The following is a 21,449-nucleotide window of genomic DNA, read 5'->3' on the forward strand; positions in this document are numbered from 1 at the left end:
TATCTATCTATCTATCTATCTATCTATCTATCTCTGGTGAAGGATCAGTATTCAGAGTAAACAAAAACTCCTAAAAATCCATTTGGTTCTAGGAACTGGACATGGGAGAAGGGGGAAGGATCCATTTGGAAGAACAACATAATTCAATAAAAAATGGGGAGAAGACTTAACAGGCATTTCAAAGGAGAAGGCAGCAAAAATGGCCATTATATATGGAAAGATTCTCAACCTCCTTAATAATACAGGACATTGAAACAATTAGATGCCATTTACAGCCACTAAATCGCAAAACTTTAAGTCTTACAGTATCAGGAATACCTATATACTACTGCTGAGCATGTAAAGTGGTAAATCACTCTGGAAAACAACCTGGAATTATTTAGCAAAGGCAAAAATAAATGTATGCTATAGCCAATAATTCCTTTTCTATATTTAACTCCAGAAAAATTGTGACAGTAGGAGTCACCTACAATAATTTTCCATTTAAACAGAATTATCAAGTGGCAATAAAGTGCCACACAAAGCCCAGGTCAACAAATTTCCAAGATATTAGGAATTGGAGCAGAACAGAATTATGTCTCATCTATGTGATTTCTACCTAGTCAGAATGCTTCCCTCAACTATCCTTATTGAGGGGCCCATTTTATTCCTAATTCCCACACTAGTCTTTTAAGTCTCTTTTGCCATCCAAACCTCCACTCCTGAGTTATGCTGAAAGAGTTTAGGCAGTGAGAGATATCCTATTGCCAGAACCTATGTGGTTCCCGAGTTTTGGGCAGTAGTATAATAATAAGGCAGCAGAAGTTCATCTGCAATTTCATCTAAATGTATTCCAACTCAAGTACACAGGATGAGCGCAGTCAGTGAATCAGGAACACATTTGCTCTTTCCTGATTGTGCTGAGCTGTTCCAGCTGGTATGTCCTTCCCAGTTGTGTTCAGCCTGGAGAAGGAAAAGCATGACCTTCCTCTGTAAATTCTACTAAAAATACAAGAATTAGCCAGGCGTGGTGGCAAGTGCTGGTAATCCCAGCTACTTTGTAGGTTGTGGCAGGAGAGTTGCTTGAACCCTGGAGGCAGAGGTTGCAGTGAGGCAAGGTTGTGCCACTGCACTCCAGCCTGGGTGACAGAGTGAGACTTTGTCTCAAAAAAATAAAAAAAATCATACCATATGAGAAAGGAAGATTTACTGCAGTGTGAAAGAGTAGGAATGGTAACAAGTACTTCTCACCAGAGGGAATTTTGCTCCCCACGAGTTATTTGACAATGTTTGGAGACATTCTGATTGCCAAGGACTTAGAGGTGTGGCAGAATAGAGCCCAGGGACGCTGCCAGACATCCTACAATTCACAGATCAGGCCCCCACAACAAAGAGTTATCTAGCCTAAAATGTCAATAATGCTGAGGATGAGAAACACTGTGCGAGACAAGGGCACATGCCTCCAAGGGTGAGCATAAAAGATTCCTACAGAGGATGCAGAGGAGGAGGTGTCCCTTTTCCTGACAACTTATAAGACATCTTGGCCGGGCGCGGTGGCTCAAGCCTGTAATCCCAGCACTTTGGGAGGCCGAGACGGGCGGATCACGAGGTCAGGAGATCGAGACCATCCTGGCTAACACGGTGAAACCCCGTCTCTACTAAAAAGTACAAAAAACTAGCCGGGCGAGGTGGCGGGCGCCTGTAGTCCCAGCTACTCCGGAGGCTGAGGCAGGAGAATGGCGTAAACCCGGGAGGAGGAGCTTGCGGTGAGCAGAGATCCGGCCACTGCACTCCAGCCTGGGTGACAGAGCCAGACTCCGTCTCAAAAAAAAAAAAAAAAAAAAAAAAAAAAAGACATCTTGAGACTCTAAGGTCTGTACCTTAAGATCTCTAGTTCTGGAGGAGGTGGAAAGAAATACTCAAATACACTGCTGGTAGAGGTGGTGGGTGGTAAAGCAGCCTGTATTTTTTTTTTTTTTTTGAGACGGAGTCTCACTCTGCCACCAGGCTGGAGTGCAGTGACGCAATCTTGGCTCACTGCAACCTCCGCCTCCAGGGTTTAAGCGATTCTGTTGCCTCAGCCTTCTGAGTAGCTGGGACTACAGGAGTGCACCACCACGCCAGGTTAATTTTCATATTTTTAGTAGAGACAGGGTTTCACCATGGTGGCCAGGCTGATTTCAACTCCTGACCTCAGGTGATCCGCTCGCCTCAGCCTCCCAAAGTGCTGAGATTACAGGCGTAAGCCACCACGTACGGCCAGCAGCCTACATTTTCTAAAGGAAATATGACTTGTACTATGATACAATCCTCAAGTTGACATATCCAAAAGAAGTAAAAGATGTTGGCGTGTGTTACCTAGAAACGCACTGATTAAAAATTAACAATGGGAAAGAAAATCTGAATTAACTTCACTGTGCAACAACAGAGGTTTGGAAAAAGCATGGAATATCTACGATAGAATACTGTGCTAGTATAAAACGGGGGTAGAAGAATATACTGAAGACATAGGGAAAGTTCACAACATATTAAGAGAAGAGGATGGAAAACAGAATCCAATGTTTTAAAAATATACCATGCATATTGGCATACAGTCCAAAATGTAAACAATAATCACCATGGAGAGCAGAGCTATGGGCAATGTTATCTCTCCTCCCCCAAATACCTTACCTGTCCAATATCTCTGAAACTTGCCAGTGGAAATTAACTAATATAAGTTTAGCAACTGAATGAGATACCTAGAAAGAAGAAAGAAAAAAAATCGAATTATAATTGCATTTTCTTCTAAGGTGTTTCACATTTTGAGAACCGCATACATTCATGTCTATGCCAAGCCCAGACTGGATTACCAAATTCTTCCTCTTGGTTCTCTGCTTTGTCTTTTAAGTTCAGACTCTTACAATCTTAGTGATTTCAAGAATCTCTTGATTTTCGATCTTTGTGTTCATTAATAAACCTTTCAAGAAAATTAATTTCATTTGAAACTTAAAGACACTCATTTTACAATAACAACCTAGCATCTATTAATAACATAAACAACAGAGCTGGGGTTTCCTTCATGTCATATATGTTCCCTCAAGCTGCTGTAGGAGATTGTACACCAGAAGCACATCTCTATTAAGGCCTGTTACTTGTAGAAAATCCCCAGGTCTGGGTTTGCATAAACCCTATAGAAACACCAGAAAACAACCAACAAAACATAAAAACCCAAAACTCAGTTTAAAATCACTGAATTCCCAGCAGCCAATGAGTCCTAGTTGCAAGGACAGTTTCAAAATTTGTGGGCAGCCTTTCTGGCCTCTATATGCTCTTAGGGGACATTTAAAGCACATGGTTATAGCTACTAAAGAACCTTAGAAGGTGGTTGAGCTAGCAATTCTATTTCTGTAAAGTCTCCCTGAGGAAATGACAGAGGATATGTTTACCACAGGATTATTTACAATAGTAAAAAATTAGAAATAACCTAAATATCCAACAAAAATGAGTTAAATAATATATGATAGATCTATGCAATGGACTACTACGTGGTTATTTTAAAAGATTTAGTTTATTGACATAGAAAGATGTTCTTTTTATTTTTTTGAGACAGTCTTTGTCACCCAGGCCGGAGTGCACTGGCTGACCTCAGCTCACTGCAACCTCTGTCTCCCAGGCTCAAGTGATTCTCCTGCCTCAGTCTCCCGAGTAGCTGGGATTACAGGCATGCGCTACCACGCCCAGCTAATTTTTGTATCTTTAGTAGAGACAGGGTTTCACCATGTTGGCCAGGCTGGTCTTGAACTCCTGACCTCAGGTTATCCGCCTACCTTGGTCTCCCAAAGTGCTGGGATTACAGGTGTGACCCATTGCACCCCGCCACTTTTTTTTGTTTGTTTTTTAAATAATGAGCTGCGCTATGTTGTCTAGACTGGAATATAAGGCTATTCACAGGCATGATCAGAGCACACTACAGCTTTGAACTCCTGGGCTCAAGTGATCCTTCCACCTCAACCTCTCGGGCACTACAGGTGCATATCACTTCACCCACCTTAGAAGCTCATATTTTAATGTTAGGTTAAAGCAGCATATAAGCATCTACATGTTATAGTCGTAATTGAGACGTAAGCTAGTTACAAAACACCCTAAGTATCAAGACTTGGGTGAGACCACAGAAGACTGGGATGTGTTTGGAAGCCTTAGATCATCAGGCTTCCCAGAGAAAGCAATACACACCATGAGGGTACTACTAAAGCAAGGAGAAAGTAGGAGCATATTTACAGTTAGGGTGACAAGAAAACACATAGAACATTGTCTGCTCACTGGACTGAGTCCTTACACAAGAGCTACCATGGATCTGTAAGGTAGTATGTGCCTGGTCCACAGATAAGAACTGCAGCAGAGGAAAGACACACAGTGACCACCACATGATCCCTCCTTCTAGCACTCGAGTCACTCCTGAAAGGAGACAAGTGAGCACCTACTAAACAAGGGCACATCCCAGTATATAATGAGTGTCAAAGGCTATGGAATCAGTGAGTGCTTCCTGTCCTATAGTCCAGGTACATCTGGAGAAAAATCAAGGACTCAAGACAGCTTACTTCGCTCAGGATGGGGGTCCCTATTTTCCTTCCAAGGTAAGTGGCATCTGACCCATGCATGCTGCCACAGTATTTTCTTGCAGAAGCCCATGTAGACTTTAGGCCTAGGTTTCCCAAATTATGGCTGGTATCCTCAACAAAGCTATTCGTCCCCAAAAGACCACTATCACAAAATGAGAAGAGAGACAAGACATCTTGTTTAAACTTTAACAACTGCTGAAATACAGCCTTTGGATACAAATAGCTTTTTAATTTATTTTTTATATTATTATTATTATTATTATATATTTTTTGAGATGGAGTCTCACTCTGTCGCCCGGGCTGGAGTGCAGTGGTGCGATCTCAGCTCACTGCAAGCTCCGCCTCCCGGGTTCACGCCACTCTCCTGCCTCAGCCTCCCGAGTAGCTGGGACTACAGGCACTTGCCACCATGCCGGGCTAATTTTTTATAGTTTTAGTAGAGACAGAGTTTCCCCGTGTTAGCCAGGATGCTCTTGATCTCCTGACCTCGTCATCTGCCCGCCTTGGCCTTCCAAAGTGCTGGGATTACAGGTGTGAGTCAGCACGCCCAGCCTATTTTATTATTATTATTTTTTGAGATAGGATCTCACTATGTTTCTCAGGCTAGAGTGCAGTGGCGTGATCGCGGCTCACTGCAACCTCCACTTCCTGGGCTCAAGTGATACTCCCAGCTCAGCCTCCTGAATAGCTGGGACTACAGGTGCAAGCCACCACGTCCAGTCAATTTTTTAAAATTTTGTAGAGACATGGTTTCTCCATGTTGCCTAGTTTACTGCTGAACTCCTAAGCGCAAACAATCTGCCTGCCTCGGCCTCCCAAAGTGCAAAGATTACAGGTGTGAGCCACTGAGCCCAGCCCTTTTTTTTTTTTGAGACAGAGTCTCCCTCTGTCACCCTGGCTGGAGTGCAGTGGTACGATCTTGACTTACTGCAACCTCCGCCTCCCAGATTCAAGCAATTCTCTGCCTCAGCCTCCCAAGTAGCTGGGATTACAGGCGCCTGCCACCACATCAATCTTTTTTTTTTTTTTTTGAGAAGGCGTCTCTCTCTGTTGCCCAGGCTGGAGTGCAGTGGTGCAATCTCGGCTCACTGCAAGTTCCACCTCCCAGGTTCGCACCATTCTCCTGCCTCAGTCTCCCAAGTAGCTGGGACTACAGGCGCCACCACGCCCAGCTAATTTTTCTTTTGTATTTTTCAGTAGAGATGGGGTTTCACCGTGTTAGCCAGGGTGGTCTCGATCTCCTGACCTCGTGATCCGCCCGCCTCGGCCTCCCAAAGTGCTGGGATTACAGGCGTGAGCCACCGCACCCGGCCAATTTTTGTAGTTTTAGTAGAGACGGGGTTTCACCATCTTGGCCAGGCTGGTCTTGAACTCCTGACCTCATGATCCACCAGCCTCAGACTCCCAAAGTGCTGGGATTAGAGGCATGAGCCACCGTGCCCAGCCTATTTTTTAAAATAGAGATGAGGCTGTGTTGTCCAGGCGACAGTACGGTGGCTGTTCACAGACACGATCCTACTACTGATGAGCACAAGGGTTTTTTGTTCTGTTTTTCACAGACAGGGTCTTGTTTTGTTGTACAGGTTGGAATGCAGTGGCATGATCATTGCTCACTGTAACCAAGAACTCCTGGGTTCGAGCAATACTCTCACCTCAGCCTCCCAAGACACTAAGACTACAAGCCCATACCACCACCCCCAGCTAATCTGTTGTTGCTGTTACAGAGAAGAGCTCATTATATTGCTCAGGCTGGTCTCAAACTCCTGGTCTCGAGTGATACTCCTGCAGCACAGGAGTTTTGACCTGCTGTTTCCAATCTAGGTCAGTTTACCCCTCAAATAGTTTTAAAAAACATGAAGTGGGGCCAGGTGCAGTGGCTCACACCTGTAATTCCAGCACTTTGGAAGGCCGAGGCGGGTGGATCACAAGGTCAGGAGATCAAGACCAGCTTGGCTAATACAGTGACATCCCGTCGCTACTAAAAATACAAAAATTAGCTGTGTGGTAGTGGGCGCCTGTAGTCCCAGTTACTTGGGAAGTTGAGGCAGGCGAATCGCTTGAACCCAGGAGGCGGAGGTTGCAGTGAGCTGAGATCACGTCACTGTATTCCAGCCTGGGCGACAGCAGAGCAAGACTCCGTCTCAAAAAAAACAAAAACAAAAAACAAACAAACAAACAAAAAAACACCATGGAGTGATACTGCTTTAGATGAACTCCTTGCTGGAACCTTTTCTTTCTTCTCATACCCAGAGAGGCTCAATCAGCCTTACACCATGCTTTCTGTTCTGACTTCTACATGTCTCATTATGCATGACCACCAAGTCCTAGCAAAGATACTACGCCACCTAGGAAACTCAGAGGAATTCTGACCATGTCCAATAGCTGCCACCTTTTTTTCACTACAGCTGGGCACTTTATGCTAAGAACAGGGGTCAGGTTGACTTACAGATCCACAAAGCCCAGAAACAGATGGCACACTGAGTAGCCACTCAACAAATGCTCATTATTTAAATGATATGTCTTTAACCTGTGGATTTAAAATAAAATTTTGCTGTTTCATTAGAAAGGTCAAGAAAGTTTAACACTGATCTCTTGATTTCAACAGCACTAACAGCCACAATGAAGCCTCAGAATTAACACACTAGGTAAAGCTCACCTACAGATAACAACATAACCCTCTACTGAAGCCAAGAATTTCCTGATGACTATAAGTCTGCTAATGACCAACTCAGAATACCCCAGCAGAGCTGAATTCTGGTGAGAACAAATAATTGGAAGGGAGATAGGCCTACCACTTTATAAAATGGACAGTGGAGAGGTGTAAATCTATTCTTTTAATGGCAACAGCCAAGAGTACATCAATACATATAGGATAGGGTAGGCACGGTGGCTCGTGCCTATAATCCCAGCACTTTGGGAGGCCGAGGCTGGCAGATCACTTGACATCAAGAGTTAGAGACCAGCTAAGTTGTGGCCAACATGGTAAAACCCTGTCTCTAATAAAAACACAAAAATTAGCCGGGCATACTGGCAGGCACCTGTAATCCCAACTACTTGGGAAATCAGGAGGCTGAGGAAGAAGAATCGCTTGAGCCCGGGAGGTGGAGGTTGCAGTGAGCTGAGATTGTGCCACTGCACTCCAGCCTGCGTGATAGAACAAGACTCCATCTGAAAAAAATAAATAAACACACACACACACGTCAGCTCTATGCATCTCCCAGCAGCCTTCTGTAAGAGGCACTACTGGGACCCCCACATCAAGGTGGAGGTGACTGCCAGGCACAGTGGTTCATGCCTGTGGTTCTAGCTACTCAGGAGGCTGAGGCGGCAGAATTGTTCAGCCCAGGAGTTTGACACCACAGCCAGTCTGGCAACACAGCAAAACCCCGTCTCTTAAAAAAAAAAAAAAAAAAAAAAAAAGGGCCGGGCGTAGTGGCTCCCTTCTGTAATCCCAGCACTTTGGGAGGCAGAGACAGGCTGATCACCTGAGGTCAGGAGTTCAAGACCAGCCTGGCCAACATGGTGAAACCCCGTCTCTACTAAAAATATAAAAATTAGCTGAGTGTCGTGGTGGGCGCCTGTAATCCTAGCTATTTGGAAGTTGAGGCAGGAGAATCGCTTGAACCCAGGAGATGGAGGTTGCAGTGAGCCGACATGGTACCATGCACTCCAGTCTGGGAGAAAGAGTGAGACTCTGTCTCAAAAAAAAAGAAAAAAAAAAAAGTAAAGAAGACAATTACCTGTATTAGGTTGATACTACATAGAAGATTGGAGACTCTCTCCCTCAAAAATCTACTATGAATCTGATGAAATTCTGAGACCACTAATTAAAGGGAAAATGTAGTGTCACTGCACCTCATCCAGTAATGGACACCAGGAAGGATCTATAGGAAAGCCAGATTCCCCAGAGCCCTCTGGGCAAAAGTAGCACAGAGATGGAGAAAAACAATGAGAAAATTATACTCTAAAAAAATATATTCTAAAAAGGTAGTCTCAGCAAGGAGGCCACCTTCTGCCTGATTTGGGTCACAAGAGAGAACTGACTGAAACCCCATCTCAACTCCCCAGCAGTTTTCCAGAAGAACCAGTTGCCACCTTGAGCCATCTTGGCCTCCTGGCGGAAGGGCCAAGACAAATCTTCTAAACAATATTAAGCCAGATTAAAGGCAAAAATCTGTCTGAGTGACAACAGCTGAGCTTTCTAAGAAATGAATTAATATTCACACCATCCGTCTTTTTTTTTTTTTTTTTTGAGACAAGAGTCTCGCTGTCACCCAGGCTGGAGTGCAGTGGCCGGATCTCAGCTCACTGCAAGCTCCGCCTCCCGGGTTTACGCCATTCTCCTGCCTCAGCCTCCCGAGTAGATGGGACTACAGGCGCCCGCCACCTTGCCCAGCTAGTTTTTTTTTTTTTTTGTATTTTTTAGTAGAGACGGGGTTTCACCGGGTTAGCCAGGATGGTCTCGATCTCCTGACCTTGTGATCCGCCCGTCTCGGCCTCCCAAAGTGCTGGGATTACAGGCTTGAGCCACTGCGCCCGGCCTAACACCATCAGTCTTTAATGCTTGGAAGAGCTCAACGATACATTTAGAATCTATCACAGTCAACACTTTCACAACTGAGTCCTTCACCCCGTCCCCTTGTTACCCTTTATAATTTGTTCAATTGTGGAGAGAAAACCTTTCAGTAGAATCAAGATGAGCTCTTGCTGGGCTGTTTTAATCAAGGAGCTAACAACCTGTTGGTAGTTAAGACTAAGTATTATCAAGACAACTTATAAAGAAAAGGCCAAATCTTTTCCAAAAGAAAAATGGATCCAGGTAGTAACCAATGTAAGCTAAAAAAAAGACTAATGACTTGGAAGGAACACATGTGACCAATGCAGTGTTCAGAATAAACTTGCAGTTCTATTAGATCAACAGGTAGTCAGAGGATTAAAAGTCCTATATATTTATGAATGCTTTTTCTTTTTTCTTTTCTGTTGAGATGGAGTCTCATTCTGTCACCCAGGCTAGAGCGCAGTGGCGCAACCTTGGCTCACTGCAACCTCTGCTTCTCAGGTTCAAGTGACTCTCCTGCCTCAGCCTCCCATGTAGCTGGGATTACAGGCAGTTACCACCACACCCAGCTATTTTTGGTATTTTTACTAGAGATGGGATTTCACCACGTTGGCCAGGCTGGTCTCAAACTCCTGACCTCAAGTGATCACCCTGTCTCGGCCTCCCAAAGTGCTGGGATTATGGGTATGAGCCACCAAACCCGGCACTATGAATGCTTTTTCTATTTCTAGAAACATTAACTGAGGAAAAAACTAGAAATTAAGAACTAGAAAGTTTCCTGTCCAAAAGGAGTCTCAAGATAATTACTGAGTAATCTGAGTCTCTGATTAGAGAGATAAAAAAAGTATCTATTGTTCCCTCCATCTCAAGGGCCAGAAAAAGGGTGACATTCAATAGACACCCTCAATAGGCCAAAGAGGGTGCCATTCATTAAGCTACTGTTTCCAGCAAACCCATTCTCCAATTCATTTCCACTATTCCCCAGAGGAAATCTCATCCCTGTTTAAAGAGCAAACCCTAAGATGGTAGAATTTCTTTGACAGTCACTTTGTACATTCACAAAACCATGAGTAAAGAATAGTTACGGGCTGGGTGTGCTGGCTCAAGCCTGTAATCTCAGCACTCTGGGATGTCAAGTTGGGAGGACTGCTTGAATTCAGGAGTTTGAGACCAGCCTGGGCAAATAGTGAGATCCTGTATCTACAAAAAATCTTTTTTTTTTTTTTGAGACGGAGTCTCACTCTGTTGCTCTGACTGGAGTGCAGTAGCGTGATCCCGGCTCACTGCAAGCTCCGCCTCCAGGGTTCACACCATTCTCCTGCCACAGCCTCCTGAGTAGCTGGAACTATAGGTGCCCGCCACCATGCCTGGCCAATTTTTTGTATTGTTTAGTGGAGACGGGGTTTCACTTTAGTGACATGGGGACATCCCGTGTCAGTTAGGATGGTCTCCATCTCCTGACTCCCAAAATGCTCAGACTACAGGCGTGAGCCACCACGCCCGGCCTTTTTTTTTTTTTTTTTTTTTTTGAGATGAAGTGTCGCTCTTGTCCCCAGGCTGGAACATAATGGCGCGATCTTGGTTCACTGCAACCTCTGCCTCAGCCTCCTGAGTAGCTGGGATTACAGGCGCCTGCCACCACGCCCAGCTAATTTTTGTATTTTAATAGAGACGGCATTTCAACATGTTGGCCAGGCTGGTCTCAAACTGTGACCTCAGGTGATCCACCCGCCTCGGCCTCCCAAAGTGCTGGGATTACAGGCATGAGCCACCACGCCCAGCCAAAACATTTTTTTTTTTATTAGCTGGGCATGGTGGCATGTGTCTGTAGTCCTAGCTACTTAGGAGGCTAAGGTAGGAGGATAGCTTGAGCCCAGGAGGTGGAGGCTGCAGTGAGCCATGATCACGCTACGACACTCCAGCCGGGGTGACACAGCAAGACTGTGTTTCAAGAAAATGAATAATGGCTGGGCGTGGTGGCTCATGCCTGTAATCCCAGCACTTTGGGAGGCAGAGGTGGTGGGATCACGAGATCAGGTGATCGAGACCATCCTGGCTAACACGGTGAAACCCTATCTCTACTACAAATACAAAAAATTAGCCGGGCATTGTGGCAGGTGCCTGTAGTCAGTCCCAGCTACTCGGAAAGCTGAGGCAGGAGAATGGCGTGAACCCGGGAGGCGGAGCTTGCAGTGAGCCGAGATCGCGTCACTGCACTCCAGCCTGGGCGACAGAGCGAGACTCTGTCTTAAAAAAAAAAAAAAAAGAAAAGAAAATGAATAATCATGTTTAATAATTATAATACTTTTGAAAGTTTATGGAGTCTAACTGCCAAAATCAGAAATAAAAAATTCACAGATTATTTCTGATTTTAATTCAATTTGGCTCATAATTTGATAAGATGTTGATTTCAATTGATGAATTTCAATCTATTCAGAATTGCCGGCCGGGCACGGTGTACACCTGTAATCCCAGCACTTTGGAAGGCCAAGGCAGGCAGATCACCTGAGGTCAGGAGTTCGAGATCAGCCTGGCCAACACAGTGAAACCCTGTCTCTACTAAAAATACAAAAATTAGCTGGGCATAGTGGTGGGCCCCTGTAATCCCAGCTACTTGGGAGGCTGAGGCATGAGAATCAGTTGAACTCAAGCAGCAGGGGTTGCAGTGAGCCAAGACTGCACCACTGCACTCCAGTCTGGGTGACAAGAACGAGACTCCATTTCAAAAACAAAAATTGCTGACAGTAGAAATACTAAGATATTCTGTATACACACCAGGCAATATAAACTCCCTTGTTGCTAAACTGAAACATTTCTCATACCTTATCTTGCTGATAGAATCAGACACTTAACGTCCCTCTGCCTTAATGACCCCCTCATGATTTCTATGATGTCTTTTGCAGCACCTGTTCAGGTACTCTGTGCTCTTCCTCTTGTATCCCCATCTTGTCAGTGGAGGGCACCACATTCCCACTCCTCTCAAGGTAGGACTGTTGGCCTTTTCCACCATGTCTCACTCTTCCTTAACCACTTTACACCCTCTCCCATCATCACCACTCCACTGTCCAATCTCTAGTTCTTCCTCTCCTCCACACTCCCATCAGAAGGGCCTCACTCACATGCAAAGGCATCTTAATGTATATCCCTTCCACTCCATCATCCTTAGGATGAGCTTCCTGACACCCTTAGGCAACAGTAATAGCACCACAATTCTTGCAGATCCCTTAACTCCTGCCAGGATCAGTTCCTACCTTGTTTAAAACCCGTCACTGCTCTCCAGTATTGACAGGACAAACTTTATATGCCTTAGTAGAAGACAGTCTTCAGGAACCACCACCTAATCCCTCCCCACAGCAATTCACTGAAGGATTCCAGAACCCCAATATGTTTCTCGTAACTGTCAGCTACCAGTAACGCCCTTCTTTGTAGCGTACATTTAGAAATTAAAGAACATACTTCTATAGAACCCTGTGTCAAAGCAGGAATCAAAAGAGAAATTAGAAAATGTTTTGAACTGAATAACGAAAATACCACATAATGAAATTTGTGAGATGCAGCTAATATGCCTACATGAAAATTGAAAACTGTAAACGTATATGCTAAAATAGGTCCAAAAATCAAAGACATAAGGATCTAACCTAAAAAGCTAGAAACATTTAGTCACAGCTGTGTATTATAACTAAAAAAAAGAGAAGCTAGAAAAAGATGACTACGTTAAAATGAAGTAAAAAGAAGAAAACAGTGACGATTAAAAAGAGAAAGAAAGAAAATCCAAAGCAAGTAACAGCAAAAATTAAGTCTAAAAATGGATTCTTTAAAAATATCAGGCTGGGTGCGGTAGCTCAAGCCTGTAATCCCAGCACTTTGGGAGGCCGAGATGGGCGGATCACGAGGTCAGGAGGTCGAGACCATCCTGGCTAACATGATGAAACCCCGTCTCTACTAAAAAAAAAAAAAAAAAACAAAAAACTAGCCGGGCGAGGTGGCGCCTGTAGTCCCAGCTACTCGGGAGGCTGAGGCAGGAGAATGGCGTAAACCCGGGAGGCGGAACATGCAGTGAGCTGAGATCCGGCCACTGCACTCCAGCCTGGGCGACAGAGCGAGACTCCGTCTCAAAAAAAAAAAAAAAATCAACAAAGTTGATAAAACAGAACAACTAGGAAAAAAGAGAAAACAAATTACCCATAACAGAGGTAGAAGATGGACCACCCCCTACAATTCTTTACAGTAAGACATTAAAAGGGAAATAAGAAAATGTTGTGAACAACCTAATTCTAATAAAATTAACATCTTAAATGAAATTAACATGTTCTTTGAAAAATACCAACAACGACACAAAACGAAAAAGAAAAACTGAGCAGCTGTTTATCTAGTAAAGACATGGAATTCATGATCAAAACCCTTCCCACCAAATTCCAGGCCCAGGGATTTTACTGGTGAATTCTATCAACACTAATTTTACAAAAATACTTTTAGAAACTAGAGAAGACAGGGACATTTCTCCCAAACTCATTTTATGAGGTTAGCATAACCATGATAAAACATAACCAAGAAAAAAAATCCCAATATTTCACAGACATAGACACAAAAATCCTTAATTTAAAAATTTGCCATTGCACTGCAGCCTGGACAACAAGAGCAAAACTCTGGGAAACAAACAAACAAACAAAAAAGCACTAATAAATGAATTTATGAATTTACTAAGGTAAAAAAATACAAAGTTGGCCTGGTACACTGGCTCACGCTTGTAATCCCAGCACTTTGAGAGACTAAGGCAGGCAAATTGCTTGAGCCCAGGAGTTCAAGACCAGCCAAGGCAACATGGCAAAACCCTGTCTCTACAAAAAGTACAAAAAATCAGCTGGGCATGGTGACATGCATCTGTTGTTCCATCCACCTGGGAGGTTGAGGTAGAAGGATCACTTGAACCCGGGAGGTTGAGGTTGCAGTGAACCATGATAGCTCTACTGCACTCCAGTCTGGGTGACAGAGGAAGACACTGTCACAAAATAAAAATTTAAAAAAAAAAAAAAAAGAGAAAAAACATACAAAGTCAATATATACAAAAACCAAATGTTAGAATTCAAAGAAAGAGCCAAAAAATTATTTCTATATAGCAGAAAATTAAAAAATTAAATGGGCGAATTTTAATAATTTATTTTATTTAACCTTATCCAAAATTGTATTATTTCAACAGGTAACACATAAAAAAGCATGATAATCTATTTTTATCCTTTGTTTCATTCTAAGTCCAGTGTGTATTTTAGACTTACGGCACGTCTCAATTCAAACTGACTGTATTTCAAATCAGCAATGGCCACACATAGCTACCATACCGGGCAGCACAGCTACAGATTTTGAACACAGCAATCAAAACCAATCAAAATGAAAATCCCAATCAAAATCATAAACTTTTAAACAAAATTAAATAGTTGATTATAAAATCTGTAGAAATGTAAAGGATCCAGAATATCCAAAGCAATCTTGAAAGAAAAGAGCAAAGGTGAAAGACTTACTATAGTAAATTCAAGACTTACTATAAAGTTACATACAGTAATCAAGACCGTGGAGATACTGGACTTCATCAAAATTAAGCTTTTATTCTTCAACAGACATCATTTAGAAAATGGAAAAGTAGGAAGTAGAACTAGATGGAGTAAAAAAAGGTTAAAAAAAGAAGAAAATGGAACAGACATATAGATCAACAGAACAAAACAGAGTCTGAAAGGAAACTCATACATGTATGGTAAATTTTCAACAAAGGTGCCAATGTAATTCAATGGAGAAAAAAAGTATTTTCAACAAATGGTTCTGGAACAATTGAATAATTGTTTATACAAAACAAAGAACATAGACCATTACTTCATACCACACAAAAATTAACTCAAAAGAGTTCACATATCTAAATGTAAAACCTAAAACTATAAAATTGCTAGAAGAAAACACAGAAGAAAATTGTGACCTTAGTTTAGGCAAAGATTTCTAGATATGATACTAAAAGCACAATCCTTAAAAGAAAAATTAAAAAAAAAAAAAAAAAGAAAATTAAGATAAACTTGACTTCATCAAAATTAAGCTTTTACTCTTCAAAAGACATCATTTAGAAAATGAAAAAGTAGGAAGCAGAACTAGATGGAGTAAAAAAAGAGAAAAAAAGAAAATGGAAGAGACAGGTAATAGGATGGGAGAAAGTATCTGCAAATCATACATCTGAAAAAATTATTCAAACTATATGAAAAATTCTCTCTTAGAACTCAATAAGGCACAAAATGCAATTTTTAAAAACAAAGTATTTGAACAGACATTTCACCACGAAAAATAAATGTATGAATAGCAAATAGGCACAAGGAAAGATCATTAATTACATTAATGATTAATGACACTCATCATTAGGGAATGCAAATTAAAACCACAAGATACTACACTTCACACTCACTAGAATGATTATAACTGCAACCCTTACATAATGCCAGTAGGCATGTAAAGCAGTAGAGCCACCTTGGAAAACAGTTTATTTCTTAAAATGTTAAACATGGCTGAGCGCGTTGGCTCACGCCTGTAATCCCAGCACTTTGGGAGGCCAAGGCAGGCAGATCACAAGGTCAGGAGATCGAGACAATCCTGGCTAACACAGTGAAACCCCCAACTCTACTAAAAACACAAAAAATTAGCCAGGCATGGTGGCGAGCGCCTGTAGTCCCAGCTACTCGGGAGGCTGAGAGGCAAGAGAATGGCATGAACCCGGGAGGTGGAGCTTGAAGTGAGCTGAGATCGCAACACTGCACTCCAGCCTGGGCGACAGAGCAAGACTCCGTCTCCAAAAAAAAAAAAAAAAAAAAAAAAAAAAAAAAAAAAAAAAAAAAGTTAAACATACACTTACCATGTGACCCAGCAATCCCATTCCTAGATATCTATACAAGAGAAATGAAAACACATGGCCATATTAAGCCCTGGACATGAATGGTCACAGCAGCATACTGTGTAGTAGCCCAAAATTAGAAACAACCCAATGTCCATCAACTTATAAATGAATGGGTAAACAAAATGTGGCATATCCATACAATGGAAAATCATTATTCAGCAAATATAAGAGAACACACTACTGATGCATGATACAATATGGATGAACCTCAACCATTAAGCTAAGAGAAAGAACCAGGCAACAAAAGACTACATATTGTATAATTCGAATTGTACGAAATTGCTAGAAAAGGCAAAACTATTGAGACAGAAGATCAGTAGTCACTTGGGAACGGGAATCAACTATAAATGAACACAGGGGAATATTTTAGGTGATGATATGTTCTAAAACTGGGATTGTGGTAATGACTACATAGTTGTACACATTTAGTAAAACTCAAATAATGGTACACTTTAAAATGGATGAGTTGGGCCGGGCATGGTGGCTCACGTCTGTAACCCCAGTAATTTGGGAGGCCAAGGTGGGTGGATCACCTGAGGTTGGGAGTTCCAGATCAGCCTGACCAACATGGAGAAATCCCACCTCTACTAAAAATACAAAATTAGGCCGGGCGCGGTGGCTCAAGCCTGTAATCCCAGCACTTTGGGAGGCCGAGACGGGCGGATCACGAGGTCAGGAGATCGTAGACCATCCTGGCTAACACGGTGAAACCTCGTCTCTACTAAAAAATACAAAAAACTAGCCGGGCGTGGTGGCGGGCGCCTGTAGTCCCAGCTACTTGGGAGGCTGAGGCAGGAGAATGGCGTGAACCCGGGAGGCGGAGCTTGCAGTGAGCTGAGATCCGGCCACTGCACTCCAGCCTGGGCGACAGAGCGAGACTCCGTCTCCAAAAAAAAAAAAAAAAAATACAAAATTAGCACTAAAAATACAAAATTAGCCAGGTGTGGTGGCACAAGCCTGTGATCCCAGCTACTTGGGAGGCTGAGGCAGGAGAATTGCTTGAACCTGGGACGCGAAGGTTGCAGTGAGCCGAGATTGTGCCATTGCACTCCAGCCTGGGCAACAAGAGCAAAAATTCCGTCTCAAAAAGTAAAATAAAAAGAAAGCCGGTTGCAGTGGCTCACACCTGTAATCCCAGCACTCTGGGAGTCCGAGGCGGGCAGATCATGAGGTCAGGAGATCGAGACCATCCTGGCTAACACGGTGAAACCCCATCCCTACTAAAAATACAAAAAAATTAGCCAGGTATGGTGGTGGGCGCCTGTAGTCCCAGTCACTCAGGAGGCTGAGGCAGGAGAATGGTGTGAACCTGGGAGGCAGAGCTTCCAGTGAGCCGAGATCGCGCCACTGCACTCTAGCCTGGGTGACAGAGCAAGACTCCGTCTCAAAAAGATAAATAAAATAAAATAAAATAAAATGAATAAAATGGATGAGTTTAATGGCACGTAAAACTTCAATAGAGCTGTTTCAAAAATGAGTTGACTGATGGACAGATAAATGATGAAGCAAATGCAGCAACAGATTAGCAATTACATAATCTAGATGGTACAGTATATGAATGTCCACTGTACAATTATTCAAAGCTCTTTAAAATTTTTTATAATAAAAGGGCGGAAAGTTTGTCAAATTTAATTCAATGGCAATCACTCACATTATCAAATGTCACAATATACGAAGGGTTGACCCTTACATTACTGCATCAGATAGTATACTTTGACTTTTTATTTACAATCCTCAGAATAACAAATTCTGCTATACAGTTTTAACACAGTTTTCACCAAGGTTAACTGACCATATACACTATAAAGTACAGTCTAATAGTGCTAGTATAAAGTCATTTCCATATAGACCTATAATGCTGATAACTTTACCATATTCTTTGGCTTTCTTTTTTTTCCTCTTTTTTTTTGAGATGGAGTTTTGCTCTTGTTGCCCAGGCTGGAGTGCAATGGCGCGATGTCAGCTCACCGCAACCTCCACCTCCCAGGTTCAAGCGATTCTCCTGCCTCAGCCTCTGAGTAGCTGGGATTATAGGCATACGCTACACAACACCCAGCTAATTTTGTATTTTTAGTAGAGATGGGGTCTCTCCATTTTGGTCAGGCTGGTCTCAAACTCCCGACCTCAGGTGATCCCCCCACCTCAGCCTCCCAAAGAGCTGGGATTACAGGCATGAGCCACCATGTGCAGCTTTCTCTGGCTTTCTTGATCTCCCTGACCAAGGCTTCTGAGTATTCCACTGGATGTTCTGCTCCCATTCAGTCAGCTCCTTAAATATCACTTTTCCACAGGCACAGCTTTTAGGCCTGCCTTCTCACTCCCCGGACTATCTTTGGGCAATCACATTTGTGCCTGCCCCTTAGTATGAACATTAGCTCCAAAGATAAGAACTCTCTCATTTTACCGGAAGCTAGGGAAGGAAAGTGTATGAGCAAGGTAGAGAAGTGGGGGCAAGCAAAAAGTTTATTGAACAGTGAAGGGTACCCTCAAGTTTCTGGGTAGTCCAGAGAAGGTTTTCACAGAGTCAAAGATGGGGTCTGAGCAGAGACTAAGTGCAGCCCATCTTCCCACTTTCCCTGAGTCCTCCAAATCTGCACCACAATGGGTGAGATGCTACTGGGGAGCTCTCTTTCCAGCTTGAAGTGAGTTCTCTCTCCTCTGTTCTCATTTACCCTACACACTGCTCTGCGTTACCCGTAGCCCTCAATCCAATATGGCTATGTTTTGCCATTGCATTTACAATGTCAATACTCTCAGATGGCTTCCAGATCTTTATTTCAGAAAGCATGTGCTACACGCATGTCAAAAAGGACTTTGTTTATGGTCATTTGTATTTTCCAAAGGTCATGAGCAAACACCTTCTGTCATGCTCTATAGTCTGTTTTTGACTGAAACTCTAAAATGCATATACTATAGAGGATGACAGAATGTGTTTGTTCATGACCTTTGGAAAATACTATCTGACACAGGCCCTCAAAACATGTTCAGTAGTTACCACTTGGTTACACTGGCCTGGAAACCTAGAGTAGACAGCTGCTTGGGAGTCAAGTTCTCCTTTCTGCTTTTTAAATGAAGAACATAGTAAATGTGTCACACAATTCTATGCCTGCTTCACAAGCAGGGCTGAGGAATGGAGGATGAAGACCAGGGGGAAATCCAGGCTGTGGGCCAATAATGCTAAGATTTTCTCACAGAGATGTAATGAAGAGAATACGAATGATTTAGTCGCTGTTACTGACATGGTTAGCAGCGTGCAAATCTACAATTTCAGCATTTTGTTCTGGAGGCACTTTCTTCCACAGTCTAAAGGTGTTAGAGACTACAGAACTGAAATCAAACTGTCAGCTTAGAATGGAGACTACTTTATTAAGATAAAACTTTGAATCTCTGTGTCCTCTGACCCACTTGCTACAAGGAGACGGCTGCAGGGTTTCAGGATCTTAAGTAAGGCAACTCCAATAGCAATTTGCTTGTGGGCTTAGACTAGCAATTCTGTGACTTGCTGCCCGACTTCTGTTTCAACTTTATTCACTGCAAGCAGATTGTGATATCATTTTTCAGATCACAAATCCCAAGTCCACCTGAAGTTTGTTAATAACAGCCACAATTTATTTTCCAATTTCTACCAAGTCCCTTCCCCTCCACCGCATTCAAGCAAGTCTCTATCAGAAGCTTAAATTAGTCACTGGAACAAACATTTGAGTGCCCTGACCACAAAGAACTTAAAATATCAGAGAGAGATAAATTCCTGCTACTGAAGGAAACGGTAAGCACATATGACATTTAGGACCCTTTCTAGTACACAACCAATATCTATTTTCAGAAAAAATGTTTTGCAAGTTCCAGGAAATTTAACAGTTATTATTTGACACCCCAGAGCACTTGGATAGTGCATGTTTATTATTCAAAATAGTGCACAGAACATACTAATTTTATATACGGATCAAGGCACATGCTAAAATAGCCCCTGCTCCTGACAATAGTTGCCCAAGGATATCCATGAACATGATCAGTTGCTTCTTTATCTTTTTAGTCTTCTCTAGCTGGTTCAAGCTCTCCAGCCCTCAAGGACAAGTTAACAACATAGCTTGCAAATAGACTTTTCCCCCAGAAAAAAGAAATCCAGCAGCCCACCAAAACTGTCACCAGCCCTTCCCACACTTACCAGTGCCATAGGGAGGATGCAGCTGATGGCAGTGAGCATCAACGGCCTGAAAAAATACAGGTGGTAGTTTCAATTTTTATTTAAAATTCTTACTTGCCAACTGCCTGAAATCTTTTAAGGCTACATGAATGGGTCTTCATGCCTCAGCCTGCCATTTCGTGGTCCAATCACTTTTGTTAACAAACACTAGTGGTCACTCATTAAAAAGCAGAAATGAAGATAGGGAGTGAACTGTGGGCCAGCTTCTGGGCCTGGGCTAGAATGGGACATGATATAGGAAAATCAGCCTAAAGAGATCAAGACGGATGGATATGGGTCTGGGGGCGGGGGGCAAGGGATGATGTGGAGGGAGGCAAGAAAGTACTAAAGGGACAAGAGGAAGAAAGAAGGTTAAAGCACAAAGATAAAGCAGTAAGTAAACACCAGCCTACAATGGGGCAAAATTAGCATCAGTAGTGGTGGTGGTAGTCAGTCTCATAGGGCTTCTGACCCTAAACCAGGCTCACCCCTGAAGTCTAATTTAAGTGGTAGGATTTCATTTCTCCCATACTTCACACCTAAATATCCTCAGCCTCTAAAAGGCCCACTCTCTGGCACCTGATCCTAATTTTGCCCATTCCACTTTTCTTTACAGGGACATGGAAGGAGGGCTGACTTGTAACTGAAGTACCCAAATGTTATATATGTTTTTAAATCTGATTAATAAACACAAATTTGAAGACTTCTCACCAGCCTAACCTTGATTCAGTCCTAACTGCTGTGGACTCTAATAATCAAAATCAATACTAAAAAAACCAAAGACCTCACTCAATATAAGGTTATTTATACAAAATATAATAATGTAAAAATATTAAAGTAATCACTCCTTGACCGTAAGGGTATATATTTTAATTACAAAAAATTTCAAACATCTACCAAAGTGAAGAGTATAATGAAACCCATTACCCAGCTGGTGGCCAGACCCACTATGCCTCCATTCCAGCCCTCCCCTCCTCCCTCCAGATTATTGTGAAGTTAATCCCAGCCAGCATATCTTTTAGGGTGCATTTAATGGAAACTTTTTGAGAAGTACTTAGTACAAAGGGCTGGTTATTGCCCCTTCTAGAACTCTAACAGACTTCCAGGGGAATGCCACATAGGAAGGTTATGTCCAGCAAACCCAACCAAAAGAAATGCAGATAGGAGGTGACATCAAATGAGCTGCACAGAGTAGGGCTAAAAGCTGTG

The 21,449-nt window shown here is 42.7% G+C and overlaps 1 protein-coding gene across 8 annotated transcripts in view; it reads right to left on the minus strand.

Moving 5' to 3' along the window:
• ARIH2 (ariadne RBR E3 ubiquitin protein ligase 2) overlaps positions 1-21,449 on the minus strand; it is a 69,883-nt gene that overhangs the window by 23,408 nt on the left and 25,026 nt on the right. For 4 of the 8 annotated variants that reach the window (XM_073010222.1, XM_073010229.1, XM_073010227.1 and 1 more), the window contains one exon: positions 2,650-2,717. In XM_073010222.1, the coding sequence (XP_072866323.1) occupies positions 2,650-2,717 (68 nt within the window). Of the gene's footprint in view, positions 1-2,649; positions 2,718-16,015; positions 16,047-20,222; positions 20,275-21,449 lie in introns of those variants that run through there. The other 4 variants (XM_073010224.1, XM_073010223.1, XM_073010225.1 and 1 more) reach the window with 2 other exon arrangements.

This window comes from Chlorocebus sabaeus, chromosome 22, assembly GCF_047675955.1.
Source record: "Chlorocebus sabaeus isolate Y175 chromosome 22, mChlSab1.0.hap1, whole genome shotgun sequence".
Classification (NCBI taxonomy): domain Eukaryota; kingdom Metazoa; phylum Chordata; class Mammalia; order Primates; family Cercopithecidae; genus Chlorocebus; species Chlorocebus sabaeus.